The sequence below is a fragment of the Lissotriton vulgaris genome, chromosome 4_1 (assembly GCF_964263255.1).
Source record: "Lissotriton vulgaris chromosome 4_1, aLisVul1.2, whole genome shotgun sequence".
Classification (NCBI taxonomy): Eukaryota; Metazoa; Chordata; class Amphibia; order Caudata; family Salamandridae; genus Lissotriton; species Lissotriton vulgaris.
This window is the reverse complement of record NC_141691.1, coordinates 1061857751-1061871594: the sequence shown is the minus strand read 5'-3', so window position 1 is coordinate 1061871594 and position 13844 is coordinate 1061857751. Positions and strand designations below refer to the sequence as shown.

At 50.9% G+C, this 13844-nt stretch overlaps 1 protein-coding gene across 3 annotated transcripts in view; it reads left to right on the top strand.

The window, feature by feature from the left end:
- The first annotated feature begins 8969 nt into the window (after window positions 1–8969).
- Window positions 8970–13844, top strand: part of ICE1 (interactor of little elongation complex ELL subunit 1) — an 868698-nt gene continuing 863823 nt past the window's right edge. For 2 of the 3 annotated variants that reach the window (XM_086965289.1, XM_086965288.1), the window contains exon 1: window positions 9013–9210. In XM_086965289.1, coding sequence (XP_086821415.1) covers window positions 9121–9210 — 90 coding nt within the window. In that variant the 5' untranslated portion in view covers window positions 9013–9120. Of the gene's footprint in view, window positions 9211–13844 lie in introns of all 3 variants that reach the window. The other variant, XM_086965290.1, reaches the window with a different exon arrangement.

Sequence of the window (13844 nt, the reverse complement as noted above, 5' to 3'; positions counted from 1 at the left end):
TCAAAGAGCTCTCGAACCCTAGTGCCGAAAACAACGACATCACCCCATCGCAAGACCTCTGCAACTCGTTCTTCCACAGCAAAATCGCAGATATACACAACAGTATCAGCACACAGCGAACGCACCCTACGACCGCACAAACGCTCCCTACCACCACCCTCCGCGCCTGGACCCCGATCAACACCGAAGACACCATCCGCACGATGAACTCCATCCACTCCGGATCACCTACCGACCCCTGCACTCACCACGTCTTCAATAAGGCCGACTCCATCATCGCACCCCATCTCCGGGACATCATCAACGCCTCCTTCAACTCCGCCACCTTCCCAGATAGCTGGAAGCACGCCGAACTCAGTGCCCTACTGAAGAAACCATCAGCGGACCCCACCGACCTCAAAAACTACTGCCCCATCTCGCTCCTTCCTTTTCCTGCCAAAGTCATCGAAAAGACCGTCAAGAAACAGCTGGCCGCCTTCCTCGAGACGAATGGATCCCTCGACCACTCGCAGTCCGGCTTCAGAGCCAACCACAGCACAGAGACCGCCCTCATCGCATCCACCGACGACATCCGAGCCCTGCTCGACAACGGGGAAACAGCATCTCTCATCCTCCTGGACCTCTCCGCAGCGTTCGACACGGTCTGCCACCGCACCCTAGAACAGCGCTGTGACGGAGTCCCGGCGTCTCCCCCCCCCCAGGATTATTTCCCCCCTGTGTCTTTACCTCATCCCGGGGACGTCCACACGAACTCTGGCCGGCCAATCCCTCGGGTCTGCCCCCGAACCGGAAAAATAACATTGACCCACAGTTCCCCGCCTCTCTCTTCAATACAGGAGCCAATCACGGACCTGCAAGCACCGGAAGCACTACGCTGTGAACCCGGAAGTCCCGCCTCGGAGATAGCGTCAGAACCGGTGAAAAGCAACCTGAACAGTGGAAGCAGGGTCGGAGAATCGTGGCAGGATACTCAGGCTGGAGCTGGAGACAGAGGAGAGGAACCAACCGAAGCAGACGAGTGGTCGGAGGAGTGGTGGAACCCTTAAGGAGGAAGCTGAAGAGCGGCCGTAGCTCACCTGGAGAGCTACGGCAGACCGCGTGAGTACCTTTAACCGCCCCTGGAGCGCGCTAGGTGCTCTCTGTACATATTGTAAATAATCTCTATCCTTGTAGGCACTAAGCACTTAGAGTAAACACTGTAACGTATTGTATAGCATTTATCACCGTGCACGGCCCGATCCCCCATCACGTCCTGAACACCCTTGCTGATTCACTATCTTTGTCCTTGCCTATCGTCCCTCTTCCCGTTCCCTCCTTCCTTCACCAACTTCCGCTCCGCCCTTTCACCTCCCGGTGTTGGTAGTGGCATATTTGCCGAATCGCGGTTCAGACTAACGGTCCCTTTCTCTCTTCTTGCCCTCCGAGGTCTCTCCACGTCCCACGACGACCTACTACCCGGCAAGGACCATCCGAAGAGAGCTACACCCCAGAGACGCCGGATCCGAACATCAGGAGGCCCCTGTAGTCACATCTTGTATGACTGTTGTACTGCGAATAAACTACCTTAACTATAGCACACTATCTCCGGCCTCCTTGCCTGATTTACCGGCCCGCGGACACCCCACGACCACATCTGGTGTCAGAAGTGGGATCAGCCGGTAGCATGGAGGCCGTTATGAAGAGGATGGCCGAGTCCCAGGAGCAGCTGGGTAAACTCATGGAACAATTCTTGAAAACTGCCGAAGACGACAGGAGTCAGCTCCATGACGTCCTGAAAGGACATGGAACAGTGCAGGAACAAGCATTGGGGAAATTGACTGATGTCCTGGGACAACCCAGACCCATGACCTCTCTACCGTCCGTGGTGTTACAGAAATATGTCCCCGGTGAAGACCCCGATTATTTTTTTACCAATTTTGAAAGATTGTCCCAAGCAGCAAACTGGCCTGTGGATCGATGGGGCCAGTATTTGGGTCCCCTGCTTACAGGAGACCTACAGGCAGCATACCAGCAGGCCAACATCCAAGGCACCACCCCGTATCCTGACATAAAGAAGTGCATCCTTGAACGTCTGGGCGTAGACGATGATACGTATAGGATGAAGCTCAGACAGACCAAGGAAGGACCCCAAGAAAATCCTCGAGCTCTATCCTTCCGGATCAGGGATCTTGTCAACCGGTGGCTCAAACCAGAGGCTTCCACAAAAGAGGACATCATTGAAAAGATCTGTCTTGAACAGTTCCTAAACTCCCTTCATCCCGCCACGCAGAGATGGGTACGGCAACACACCCGGCTCACCCTGGAGACGGCTGTGGAAATCGCCTGTGCGTATGGACGGGCTCAAGACCTACAACGTGGTAAGGATGAAGCCACCCACAGACCACACCCCTCCAACACCAACCGATTCCCCAGGCCTCCTCAACCCCGAAGACAAGAACCGGCTCCTCTCTTGCCCTCCCCGATCCTATACCGTCCTCCCAACCCTGGACCACAATGCTATCATTGTGGGAACTACGGACACATAGCCCGCATGTGTCCCCAAAAGGAGGTACCCATGGAAATCGGAATGGTACGGAATTACGTCTGCAACACCCCCGGGGCTGCTCCCCCTCCGTTTCATTGTCCCGTGCACATAGACGGACAAGAAGTTCTGGCCCTCGCAGACTCCGGGTGCCGACAAAGCGTCCTCCGTCCACAGGACTTGGGTCTCCACCAGAAGACCCCAACAGGAGCAGTGGCCATCCAGTGCGTGCACGGCGACACAAAACGTTATCCCACCACCCGGGTTCGGGTGCAGCATCCCGGTGATACAGGAACCGACCTCACGGTTGGACTCATACCAGCCTTACCGGAACAGGCAATCCTGGGGAGCGATTACCCAGGTCTCCCGATGTTACTCCAGGACACAACGGACTCCCTGGCCCAGTGGTGGAAGGAGGTCCCCTACCCTCAGACACCGACCGGAACCTCGGCGGAACCGAAACCTCACAAAAGCAAGAGACAGAAAAGACAGGAGAAGATGTCATACGCCTCTGCGTATCCAGTTGAGGTGGAGGAACACCCATGGCAGACGGACCAGGAGTTCCGCGGGGCTCAACAGGAGGATCCGCTCCTACAGGAAGCCTGGGGAAGGGCCCTAGAAAACGAAGACCCTACACAAGTAGGCCCTTATTTCTTTAAGAAAAGGGGTTTGCTGTACAGAAAGGGGGGCCCACAACAACCTCCTCAATTGTTGATTCCTAGCCCCTTCAGGGACAAAGTCCTTTTCCTGGCCCACAGTCACCTATTGGGAAGACATTTCGGGGATGAAAAGACTAGCCAAACGATCCTTGATCGTTTTTACTGGCCGGGGATACATCAGCACATAAAAACCTATTGCCGTGAGTGCGCTATTTGTCAAAAGAACAGTCGGTACAGACCTCCTAGGGTACCCCTGTGTCCCTTGCCTCTCATCGACATACCGTTCAGCCGGGTGGGAATGGACATTATAGGGCCCCTATTGCCCTCCCGCAGCGGTTGCCGATATGCCCTTGTCATCGTGGACTATGCCACGCGCTTCCCGGAAGCCTTTCCGCTACGCCAGCCCACAGCCCAAAACATCGCCAAGGCGCTTATCACTCTATTTTCCCGTGTAGGCTTCCCCCGTGAGATCCTTACGGATCAGGGCACCCCCTTCGTTTCTGCCCTGATGAAGCAGGTCTGCTCAAGGCTAGGGATCAAACAAATCAGGACTTCAGCCTACCACCCCCAGACAGACGGCTTGGTCGAACGCTACAATGCCACCTTAAAGCAGACCCTAAAGAAGATGTTGGGACTGGAGGCTAAGCGGTGGGAGGAGCTCCTCCCGCTAGCCCTTTTTGCCATCCGGTGTAAACCCCAGAGCAGTACTGGCTACTCCCCATACGAGTTGCTGTATGGAAGGCCCCCTCGTACCCTGCTGGAGATGGCACAGGAAGCCTGGGAGGCTGACCCGGACCTCACACGCCCTTTGCCTGAGTATGTCAACAACTTGAAGACCCATCTAGCCCAGATCCGAGAAATAGTCAAACAAAACATGGAAAAAGCCCAAGACAACCAGAAAAGGCAGTACGATAAGGGCACCAAGAATAGGACGTTTGCCGTTGGAGACCTGGTCCTCCTAATGATGCCCTCTTCCGACCACAAACTCCTGGGACAGTGGCAAGGACCCTACGCCGTCCTGCGGCAGGTGACCCCGGTCACTTATGAGATCGAGCTCGACCCCACTAAAAACACGGCCCAGATCTACCACGTGAACCATCTGAAGAAATGGGAGGGACCCCGTCCTGTCCTGGTAGGACACAGTCTCCCGGTTCCCTTTTCGTTTGCTCCCTGTCTAGACCCTGCCCTGACCCCGGGGCAAGTCCATGCACTCCACACCGCCCTGTCCCCCGTACAGAATGTGTTCTCTCCATACCCCGGAAGAACCACCGTCACCAAACACGCAATAGACACTGAACCAGGGAAAGTGGTACGGTTGCGTCCTTACCGTGTCCCTGAAGCACGAAGGGCTGTCATAAGAAGAGAAATCGAGGACATGTTAAAGATGGGAATCATCGAGCCATCGATCAGTGAGTGGAACTCCCCGATAGTTCTGGTGCCGAAACCTGACGGGTCTGTCAGGTTCTGTATAGACTTCCGCGAAGTGAACAAAGTATCCAGATTCGACACATACCCCTTGCCGAGAGTCGACGAAATGGTCGAACGGATAGGGAAGGCCAGATTTATCTCCACCCTCGACCTCTGCAAGGGTTATTGGCAGATTCCCCTCCGAGACCAAGATAAGAAAAAGACAGACTTCTCCACACCGGAGGGGCTGTTCCAATTCATTGTCATGCCTTTTGGACTCCACGGGGCCCCCGCCACCTTCCAGCGGGCGATGAACCAGGTCCTGCGGCCACACACGGAGTATGCAGGAGCTTATCTCGATGACATTGTCATCTACAGCGACAGCTGGGAACAACACCTGGTCCACTTACATGACGTTGTTTCTTCCTTGGGCTCCTTTGGCTTTTCCATTAACCCCGCCAAAACCACCCTGGCTGCCCAAACCGTCCAGTACCTGGGGTTCCTGTTGGGCGAAGGTATGATCAGACCCCAGAAATCCAAAACCGAAGCCATAGAGAACCTTCCCTTCCCGAGAACCAAAAAGGATCTCCGTGCATTTCTCGGGCTCCTCGGTTATTACAGGAGGTTCGTGCCTAACTTCTCTCAAAGAGCTGCACCTCTTACAGATCTTCTCAAAAAGGCTACCCACACCGAGCACGCCCTGAAGCATCCTAACCCCCTCATATGGCAGGCGTTCTCTGACCTGAAGGGAGCCTTAACCTCCAGTCCGGTTCTAGTGAGCCCTGACTACAAACGACCCTTCATTCTCTAGACAGACGCCTCCGACCAAGGATTAGGGGCTGTTCTGTCACAAAAGGACGAGCAAGGGAATGAGAAACCCATTCTTTATCTTAGCCGAAAACTGTTCCCCAGGGAACTTAACTATGCGGTAGTTGAAAAAGAGGCCCTTGCCATTAAGTGGGCTATCGAAACCTTAAGATATTACCTGGAGGGTCGTGACTTCACGATTTATACCGACCATGCCCCCTTGGAGTGGATGGCCCGGAACAAAGGACAAAACGACCGGGTCCTCCGCTGGTTCCTTTCTCTCCAGCCCTTTCACTTCTGTACCCAACATCGAAAAGGGTCCGAACAAGGCAACGCTGATTTTTTATCCCGGTACCCCCTCTCGCCCTCTCCTGCCCGTACAAGAAGGACAGCTAGGGGAAGGGAATGTGACGGAGTCCCGGCGTCTCCCCCCCCCCCCCCCCCCCCCAGGATTCTTTCCCCCTGTGTCTTTACCTCATCCCGGGGACGTCCACACGAACTCTGGCCGGCCAATCCCTCGGGTCCGCCCCGAACCGGAAAAATAACATTGACCCACAGTTCCCCGCCTCTCTCTTCAATACAGGAGCCAATCACGGACCTGCAAGCACCGGAAGCACTACGCCGTGAACCTGGAAGTCCCGCCTCGGAGATAGCGTCAGAACCGGTGAAAAGCAAACCGAACAGTGGAAGCAGGGTCGGAGAATCGTGGCAGGATACTCAGGCTGGAGCTGGAGACAGAGGAGAGGAACCAACCGAAGCAGACGAGTGGTCGGAGGAGTGGTGGAACCCTTAAGGAGGAAGCAGAAGAGCGGCCGTAGCTCACCTGGAGAGCTACGGCAGACCGCGTGAGTACCTTTAACCGCCCCTGGAGCGCGCTAGGTGCTCTCTGTACATATTGTAAATAATCTCTATCCTTGTAGGCACTAAGCACTTAGAGTAAACACTGTAACGTATTGTATAGCATTTATCACCGTGCACGGCCCGATCCCCCATCACGTCCTGAACACCCTTGCTGATTCACTATCTTTGTCCTTGCCTATCGTCCCTCTTCCCCGTTCCCTCCTTCCCTCACCAACTTCCGCTCCGCCCTTTCACCTCCCGGTGTTGGTAGTGGCATATTTGCCGAATCGCGGTTCGAACTAACGGTCCCTTTCTCTCTTCTTGCCCTCCGAGGTCTCTCCACGTCCCACGACGACCTACTACCCGGCAAGGACCATCCGAAGAGAGCTACACCCCAGAGACGCCGGATCCGAACATCAGGAGGCCCCTGTACTCACATCTTGTATGACTGTTGTACTGCGAATAAACTACCTTAACTATAGCACACTATCTCCGGCCTCCTTGCCTGATTTACCGGCCCGCGGTCACCCCACGACCACAAGCGCCTCAGCAAAATCGGAATCAAGGAGAAGGTACGGGAGTGGATCATCTCCTTCCTCGCCGGAAGAACCCAGAGAGTACGCCTCCCCCTGTTCAGATCAGAAGCCACCGAAGTCATCTGCGGCGTACCACAAGGATCATCGTTCAGCCCCACTCTTTTGAACATCTACATGAGCTGCCTTGCGGCCATCGCACGCCAACACAACCTCAACATCATCTCCTCCGCCGACGACACTCAGCTGATCCTCTCCCTCACCAACGACCCCGCAACCGCCAGAACCAACCTACACGAAGGGATGAAAGATGTAGCCGAATGGATGATGAACAGCCGCCTGAAACTGAACTCAGATAAGACGGAAGTCCTCATCCTGGGACCATCACCCGCCGCCTGGGACGACTCCTGGTGGCCGCCTGCCCTGGGCAACGCACCCAAGCCGACGGACCACGCACGCAACCTGGGCTTCATCCTGGACTCCTCCCTCTCGATGACCAGACAAGTCAACGCCGTCTCCACGTCATGCTTCATCATCCTACGCATGCTACGGAAGATCTTCCGGTGGATCCCCACCGAAACCAGGAAGACGGTCACCCAGGCGCTCGTCACCAGCCGACTGGACTACGGCAATGCCCTCTATGCCGGAACCACAACCAAACTTCAGGAAAGACTCCAGCGCATACAGAACGCCTCAGCACGACTCATCCTGGACATCCCCACGACACAGCCACATCTCCGAACACCTGAGAGACCTGCACTGGCTCCCCATCAGCAAGAGAATCACGTTACGACTCCTCACCCACGCACACAAAGCTCTCCACAACCAAGGCCCCAGATACCTCAATGACCGCCTGACCTTCTACACTCCAACCCGCCAGCTCCGATCAACCAGCCACGCACTCGCCGCCGTTCCCCGCATCCGAAGAGCCACAACGGGAGGAAGATCCTTCTCCTACCTGGCGGCCAAGACGTGGAACTCCCTTCCCATCCACCTCCGCCGGACCCAAGACCAGGTACCTCTCCATCAGGAAGCAACTCAAGACCTGGCTGTTCAAGCAGTAGCGGACCCCCCCCCTCCCCAAGCGCCTTGAGACCCTCGGGGTGAGTAGCGCACTATACAAATGCCTGATTGATTGATATATTAGGTTCCAAAAATATGGAATCTTGAGTAAGATCCCAGACCCTGAACTGACTGCATTAGAAGAGTTAAGCTGCATCATCAAACAAGCATTAGCATAGCCAATAGGTCTCGCCTTTGGGACATTATAACTGTTTAGCCATGCAACGGTTGATGTTGTTGCACAAAGGATATTGTGCTGCATAAATAAATACTTATAAGATCACAAAAGCAAGACCTATTGGCTATGCAAATGCTTGTTTCCTTTGTTATATAACTGGTGCTCATGTAAAGAGCTCCAATACCTTCGGGCCGAGTTGGCTCTATATACATCTGCAGAAAAATAAAATAAGACAAAAATAGATGAGGAAAGATGGGCCCGCAGGCCGCTACAACCAGAAGTGTCACATTTGATAGTACACACACAGGTAGACTGAAACCATATAAATGTCACATGGAAGAAATCTGAAAACTTGCAGCCCTGTTATAGTCAACGCCTCGTTGGGGGTAGGTAGTAAGCGCTAAATAAATTCAATTTTACAATTTCCATTTTAGCAGTGTCACATTGTGAAATTAAACCATTTTTTCATTACATTTTTAATGTTTAAAATCCAGTTCATAATTCAAGTGCTGCGAGTTCTACATATTTGTCTTGAATAGGAATTAGACTCCAGCATAAAAAAAGTTTCGCGAACATTATAACCGCAAGAATTGCAAGTTTGGGCTCCTTTAGGGCTACTACTGGTCGTCTTTGTGCTTGTCTTGGCACAGCTTCCAAAACCTGGCAAGCCTGGTTTTCGCTGTCACTCTCCTTTTCTGTGAAACTTCGTAAGTGTTCCCAAACCATTGTCGGGTATGAATTAGAATGTAAAAGAAAAAACTTTACAGTTCAATACGAAAAGTTTTTTCAAATATGTTTTGGACTAAAAACTCCCAAGAGGATCACAAGAAACAACAACTAATTCAACGAAGCTGCCTGAAGAGGCCCCGTAGGGCACAACAAACAGACTACGCTTTGAAAGCTCATACGTCTAGCCTACGATCCCGTGAGTACCATTTACTTCCGGGTGATTACGAAAGGGCACGGCACTGCTGCATAGTGCGTCTGCGCCTGACTAGACGCACGCATGCGCGCTCTTGCGCACCGGAACCTCTGTTTTTGTAGTTAGGGGGTCTACCGGTTCTGTTTGTTGATTGTGCCACCCACGGGAAAGGGCAGGGCAGTGGCACGAACATGATGCCAGGGGAGACGCATTCAAATACGGCAGGGCTAGCTACAGAGGGCCCAGGCATCGGCTGCCAGAACTGCAGTGTCCTGCAGCAGGTATGGCTCTGAAATACACCAGTGCGAGAGGCACTGCTTTTGTGTTAAGTCGTTTGGTGAAGCAGGGGTGAAGTGTGGCACAGGTGCTTTGCCAGCTTGATGGTAGGAGGTGGTCGTCGTGTCTTCTTGAAATTGGGTAACAGCAAAAAATGTTGGTCCGTGAGTTGAGAGGTACAACTGTGCCTTTCAGCTCCCTGTGTTGTATACATTGTCTTTATCTGCACTTAAAACTTCCCCATGTGCGTGTCTTTAAGTTGTACACATTGCTGATTGCGTGGACTTGACCCAAATAGAAAGACTGCTTCACCTGAATCTTGCAAAATTTCTTTTGTTGTATTTTCTCAAATTTTTATTTTTTTAACTGATTGCTTAAAATGAGCTCGTTTTAATTTTGACCTGACTTAGTTCTCGGGGTTTATAGTTTGTTGCATTTAAATCACAATTTGAATTAATACTCGAGACTCCAAACAACGGTAACTTGAGCAAAATGTTCTATATAAATACGATTGACAACAAAGGAGTTGCCTCATAAAACGCTAGAATAGAAAGAAAAATCAGCTATGAGTTGCCGAGAGAAGTATTTGGCAGGTGCAAGTGGTAAATAGTTGGTCTTGAATGAATACTAAGTCATACGCAAGTTGCTTGATGAGCAGCAACAAACGAGGAATGTTGTATTTAGGGCTGTTTAAAGACTTTCTCTAGCAGTAAGTTAATAGTTTTGATTATGTGGCTCGTGGAAATATTCAAACTCAATTTTAATATTTAGCTTTGTTGAGAAACATACTTTTTTATCCGGTATGCCATCTCCATTCATGTTCAGTATTTGAGTTTAATGGAAATGTTTTTTTTCTTGTTTATTCAGTCTTACTATTTAGTGTATTACTTATATTGGTAGAGTACCAGTTTTGCATGTGTGAGAAAGGCCATGCTGAAAATACGTCTGCTGGCTCCATCGTGACATGCAGTGAAAGGGGAAAGGAACTTGTATGAAGGGCAGGGCACAAGGCCTAAACAAGCATTTGCAATGCATTAGATCTCGCATTAGGAAATTTCGAGCTATTGGTATTGTAAATGACAATTTTTTTATTAATGTGTTGGTTTTGAAAATAGTGAAATTAATAGCTTTGTCATTGACAATGCCAATAGTTTTAACTTTCGCAAATGTGACACCGATAGCATTTGTACTGCAATATGTGTTGTATTTACGTGACTTAGATGTATTGATATTACAAATAACAATGGCTTTTAATTTCTTTAATAATTAATACTTAAATAAGTTATTGTAATTTATAATGGCAATAGCTTAAACTTTTGTGAAGATTATGTTTAGTGTATTTTATTGTGACAAATCCAAGAACAGAAGTGAAATATTATCATCTTTTTGTGACACTTGTAATAAAGCTTGAAACATTGAGAGAACATATTTGAACCAGTTGTTGACTGGTTGCACAGATTATTTTGGTGGCGCAGAGTGATGCTGTGGTGATGTGATAGAGGGAGGGCGATAGAGGGCGATAGTGAGGGAGTGCGATAAGTCAAGTCAGGTTTAAATTTGTATAGCGCACTGCTCACCCAGAGGGTCTCAAGGCGCTTGAGGGAGGGGGGGGGGAGCTTTACTTATCAAATATCCAAGTTTGTAGTTGTTTTCTGAAGGAGAGGTGGTTCTGTGTGAGGCGGAGGTGGGTGGGGAGGGAATCCTAGGTCTTGGCCGCTAAGTAGGAGAAGGATCTTCCTCCCATGGTGGATCTTTGGATGCGTGGAATTGCGGCGAGGGCTTGATTGGACGATCGAAGTTGGCGGGTGGGGGTGTAGAACGACATGCGCGTGTTGAGGTATTTGGGTCCTAGGTCGTAGAGGGCCTTGTGTGCGTGGGTGAGGAGGCGGAACGTAATTCTCTTGTCAACGGGGAGCCAGTGGAGGTCTTTCAGGTGACCGGAAATGTGAGCTTGCCGGGGGATGTCTAGGATGAGTCTGGCTGAGGCGTTTTGGATGCGTTGGAGTTTTTTCTGTAGTTTGGCTGTGGTTCCGGCGGAGAGGGTGTTACCGTAGTCCAGTCGGCTTGTGACCAGTGCATGAGTGACCGTCTTTCTTTTTTCGGTGGGGATCCAACTGAAGATTTTTTTGAGCATACGTAGGATGTTGAAGTATGATGATGAGACAGCGTTGACTTGTCTGGTCATCGAGAGGGAGGAGTCCAGGATGAAGCCCAGGTTACGTGCGTGGTCCGTTGGTATGGGTGCGGTTCCCAGGGCCGGTGGCCACCATGAGTCGTTCCAGGCGGAGGGGGATGATCCTAAGATGAGGACTTCTGTTTTGTCCGAGTTTAGTTTTAAACGGCTTTTCTTCATCCACTCGGCTACTTCTTTCATCCCTTCGTGTAGGTTGGTTTTGGCGGTGTTTGGGTCTTTGGTGAGGGATAGGAACAGCTGAGTGTTGTCTGCGTAGGAGATAATGTTGAGGTTGTGTTGGCGCGCAATGGATGCGAGGGGACTCATGTATACGTTGAAGAGGGTGGGACTGAGTGAAGATCCTTGGGGTACGCCGCAGATGACTTCGGTGGCCTCTGATCTAAAAGGGGGGAGGCGGACTCTCTGGGTTCTTCCAGCGAGGAACGAGATTATCCAGTCCAATGCCTTTCCTTGTATTCCGACGTTGCTGAGGCGTTGTATAAGGGTGCTATGACAGATTGTGTCGAAGGCTGCGGAGAGGTCGAGTAGGATGAGGGCAGTAGTTTCTCCGTTGTCCAGTAGAGTTCGAATGTCGTCTGTTGCTGCGATGAGGGCTGTCTAGGTGCTGTGTTTGGCTCAGAAGCCGGACTGTAAAGGGTCGAGGGATTTGTTGGATTCGAGGAAGGCGGCGAGTTGACTGTTGACGGCTTTCTCAATGACTTTGGCAGGGAATGGGAGGAGCGAAATGGGGCGGTAGTTCTTAAGTTCAGTGGGGTCTGCTGTAGGTTTCTTCAAGAGGGCGCTGAGTTTGGCATGTTTCCAGCTTTCCGGGAAGGTGGTGGAGTTGAGGGAGCAGTTGATGACGTCTCGGAGATGGGGTGCGATAATGGAGTCTGCTTTGTTGAAAATGTGGTGGGGACATGGGTCGGTTGGCGATCCTGAGTGAATGGTGTTCATCAGGCGGATGGTGTCTTCAGTGGTGATTGGGTTCCAGGCGCAGAGGTTGTTGGAGGGGGGTTTTAGTTCGGAGGTAGGTGGGGTGGGCTGGTCTCCAAAGCTGTTATGTATGTCAGCGATTTTGTTGTGGAAGAACGAGGCTAGAGAGTTGCAGAGGTCTTTGGAGGGAGTGATGTCGTTGGTGCCGGCGGTGGGGTTGGTAAACTCTTTGACGATGTTGAAAAGTTCTTTGTTGTTGTCGAGTCGATCCTTGAATGCTGATTTCTTGGTGGATCGGATCAGTTGGTGGTGTTTGCGGGTGGCGTTCTTGAAGGTGGCCAGGTTGTCCGTGGTTGGGTTTTTTCGCCAGGCTTTCTCGAGGGTGCGACAGATCTTGTTGGATTTCTTAAGGTCATCATTAAACCAGGGGGCTTTTTTGCTGCCTTGCTTGATTTGATGGTTTTTCAAGGGTGCTAATTAGTCAGCGCTGTGGGTGATCCATTGTGTGAGGTTGGTGGCTGCTTGGTTTGGGTCCGATGATTTTGCAGGAGGGTTTTGGTGAAGTGATGTGAAGAGCTGGTCGGTGGTAATTTTATTCCAGTTTCTCCGGGGAATTGGTTGTGGGTGGTTGTGGGTCGTAGTCTTTTTGTAGTTGAAGTGAACGCAGCTGTGGTCCATCCAATGGAGAGCTGTGGTGTGATTAAAGGAGATGTGCTTGCTAGAGGTGAAGATTGGGTCGAGCGTGTGCCCGGCAAAGTGGGTGGGGGTGTCAACAAGTTGTTTGAGTCCGAGGTTGTCCAAAAGGGTGGTGGTGGTGTTGCTGTCGTTTTTCTTTTCCAGGTGGAAGTTGAGGTCTCCCAGTCAAGTCAAGTCAAATAGGCTTTATTTCGACATAAAAAATATCTTAAAAAGCATACATACATAGTAAATTCGATTTTTAACATTGCTAGATAAAAAGCATAAAAACCCCTACGTGCTAGGAATCAGCTTTTTTTTCCCTGCCATTTCTGTTAGGGGGATTAAATAAATTACCTAAAAAAAATAGGCCAATAACGGGCCATAAATTTAAAATCAAGATTAAACAATTTGCCTGAGTCTTTTTGACCGGATCCGCCATGCCCACCCAAGGTATTTCGAGGTGGCGCATGCGAAAAATGTACGAGTGTCTGTAAGTAGTATTCTTAGTGCCACATTACAATGTCTGGTGCCCAAGGTGAGACACATCGGTTTCATCCATTTCGTGCGAGGAACCTTGTAGGCAGGGCACTCGAATAACAAATGAGGGACAGATTCACGCTGCTGAGGGCAAAAGGGGCACCATGGAGCAGTCTGGTAAGGGATTTTCCAGCGGCATGTGAGTTCCATTACAGGAAGAAGACCTAATCTGAATTTAAAGTACAATGATCTTTCCCATGGGACAGAGATAATATCCAAATACAATTCTCTGATAGGGACATCTTTGATCTCCAAGAAGTTTCTAGTCGATTTGCATGACGTTGTCGAAGAGTTTCTTCTGTTTACCACCCACTG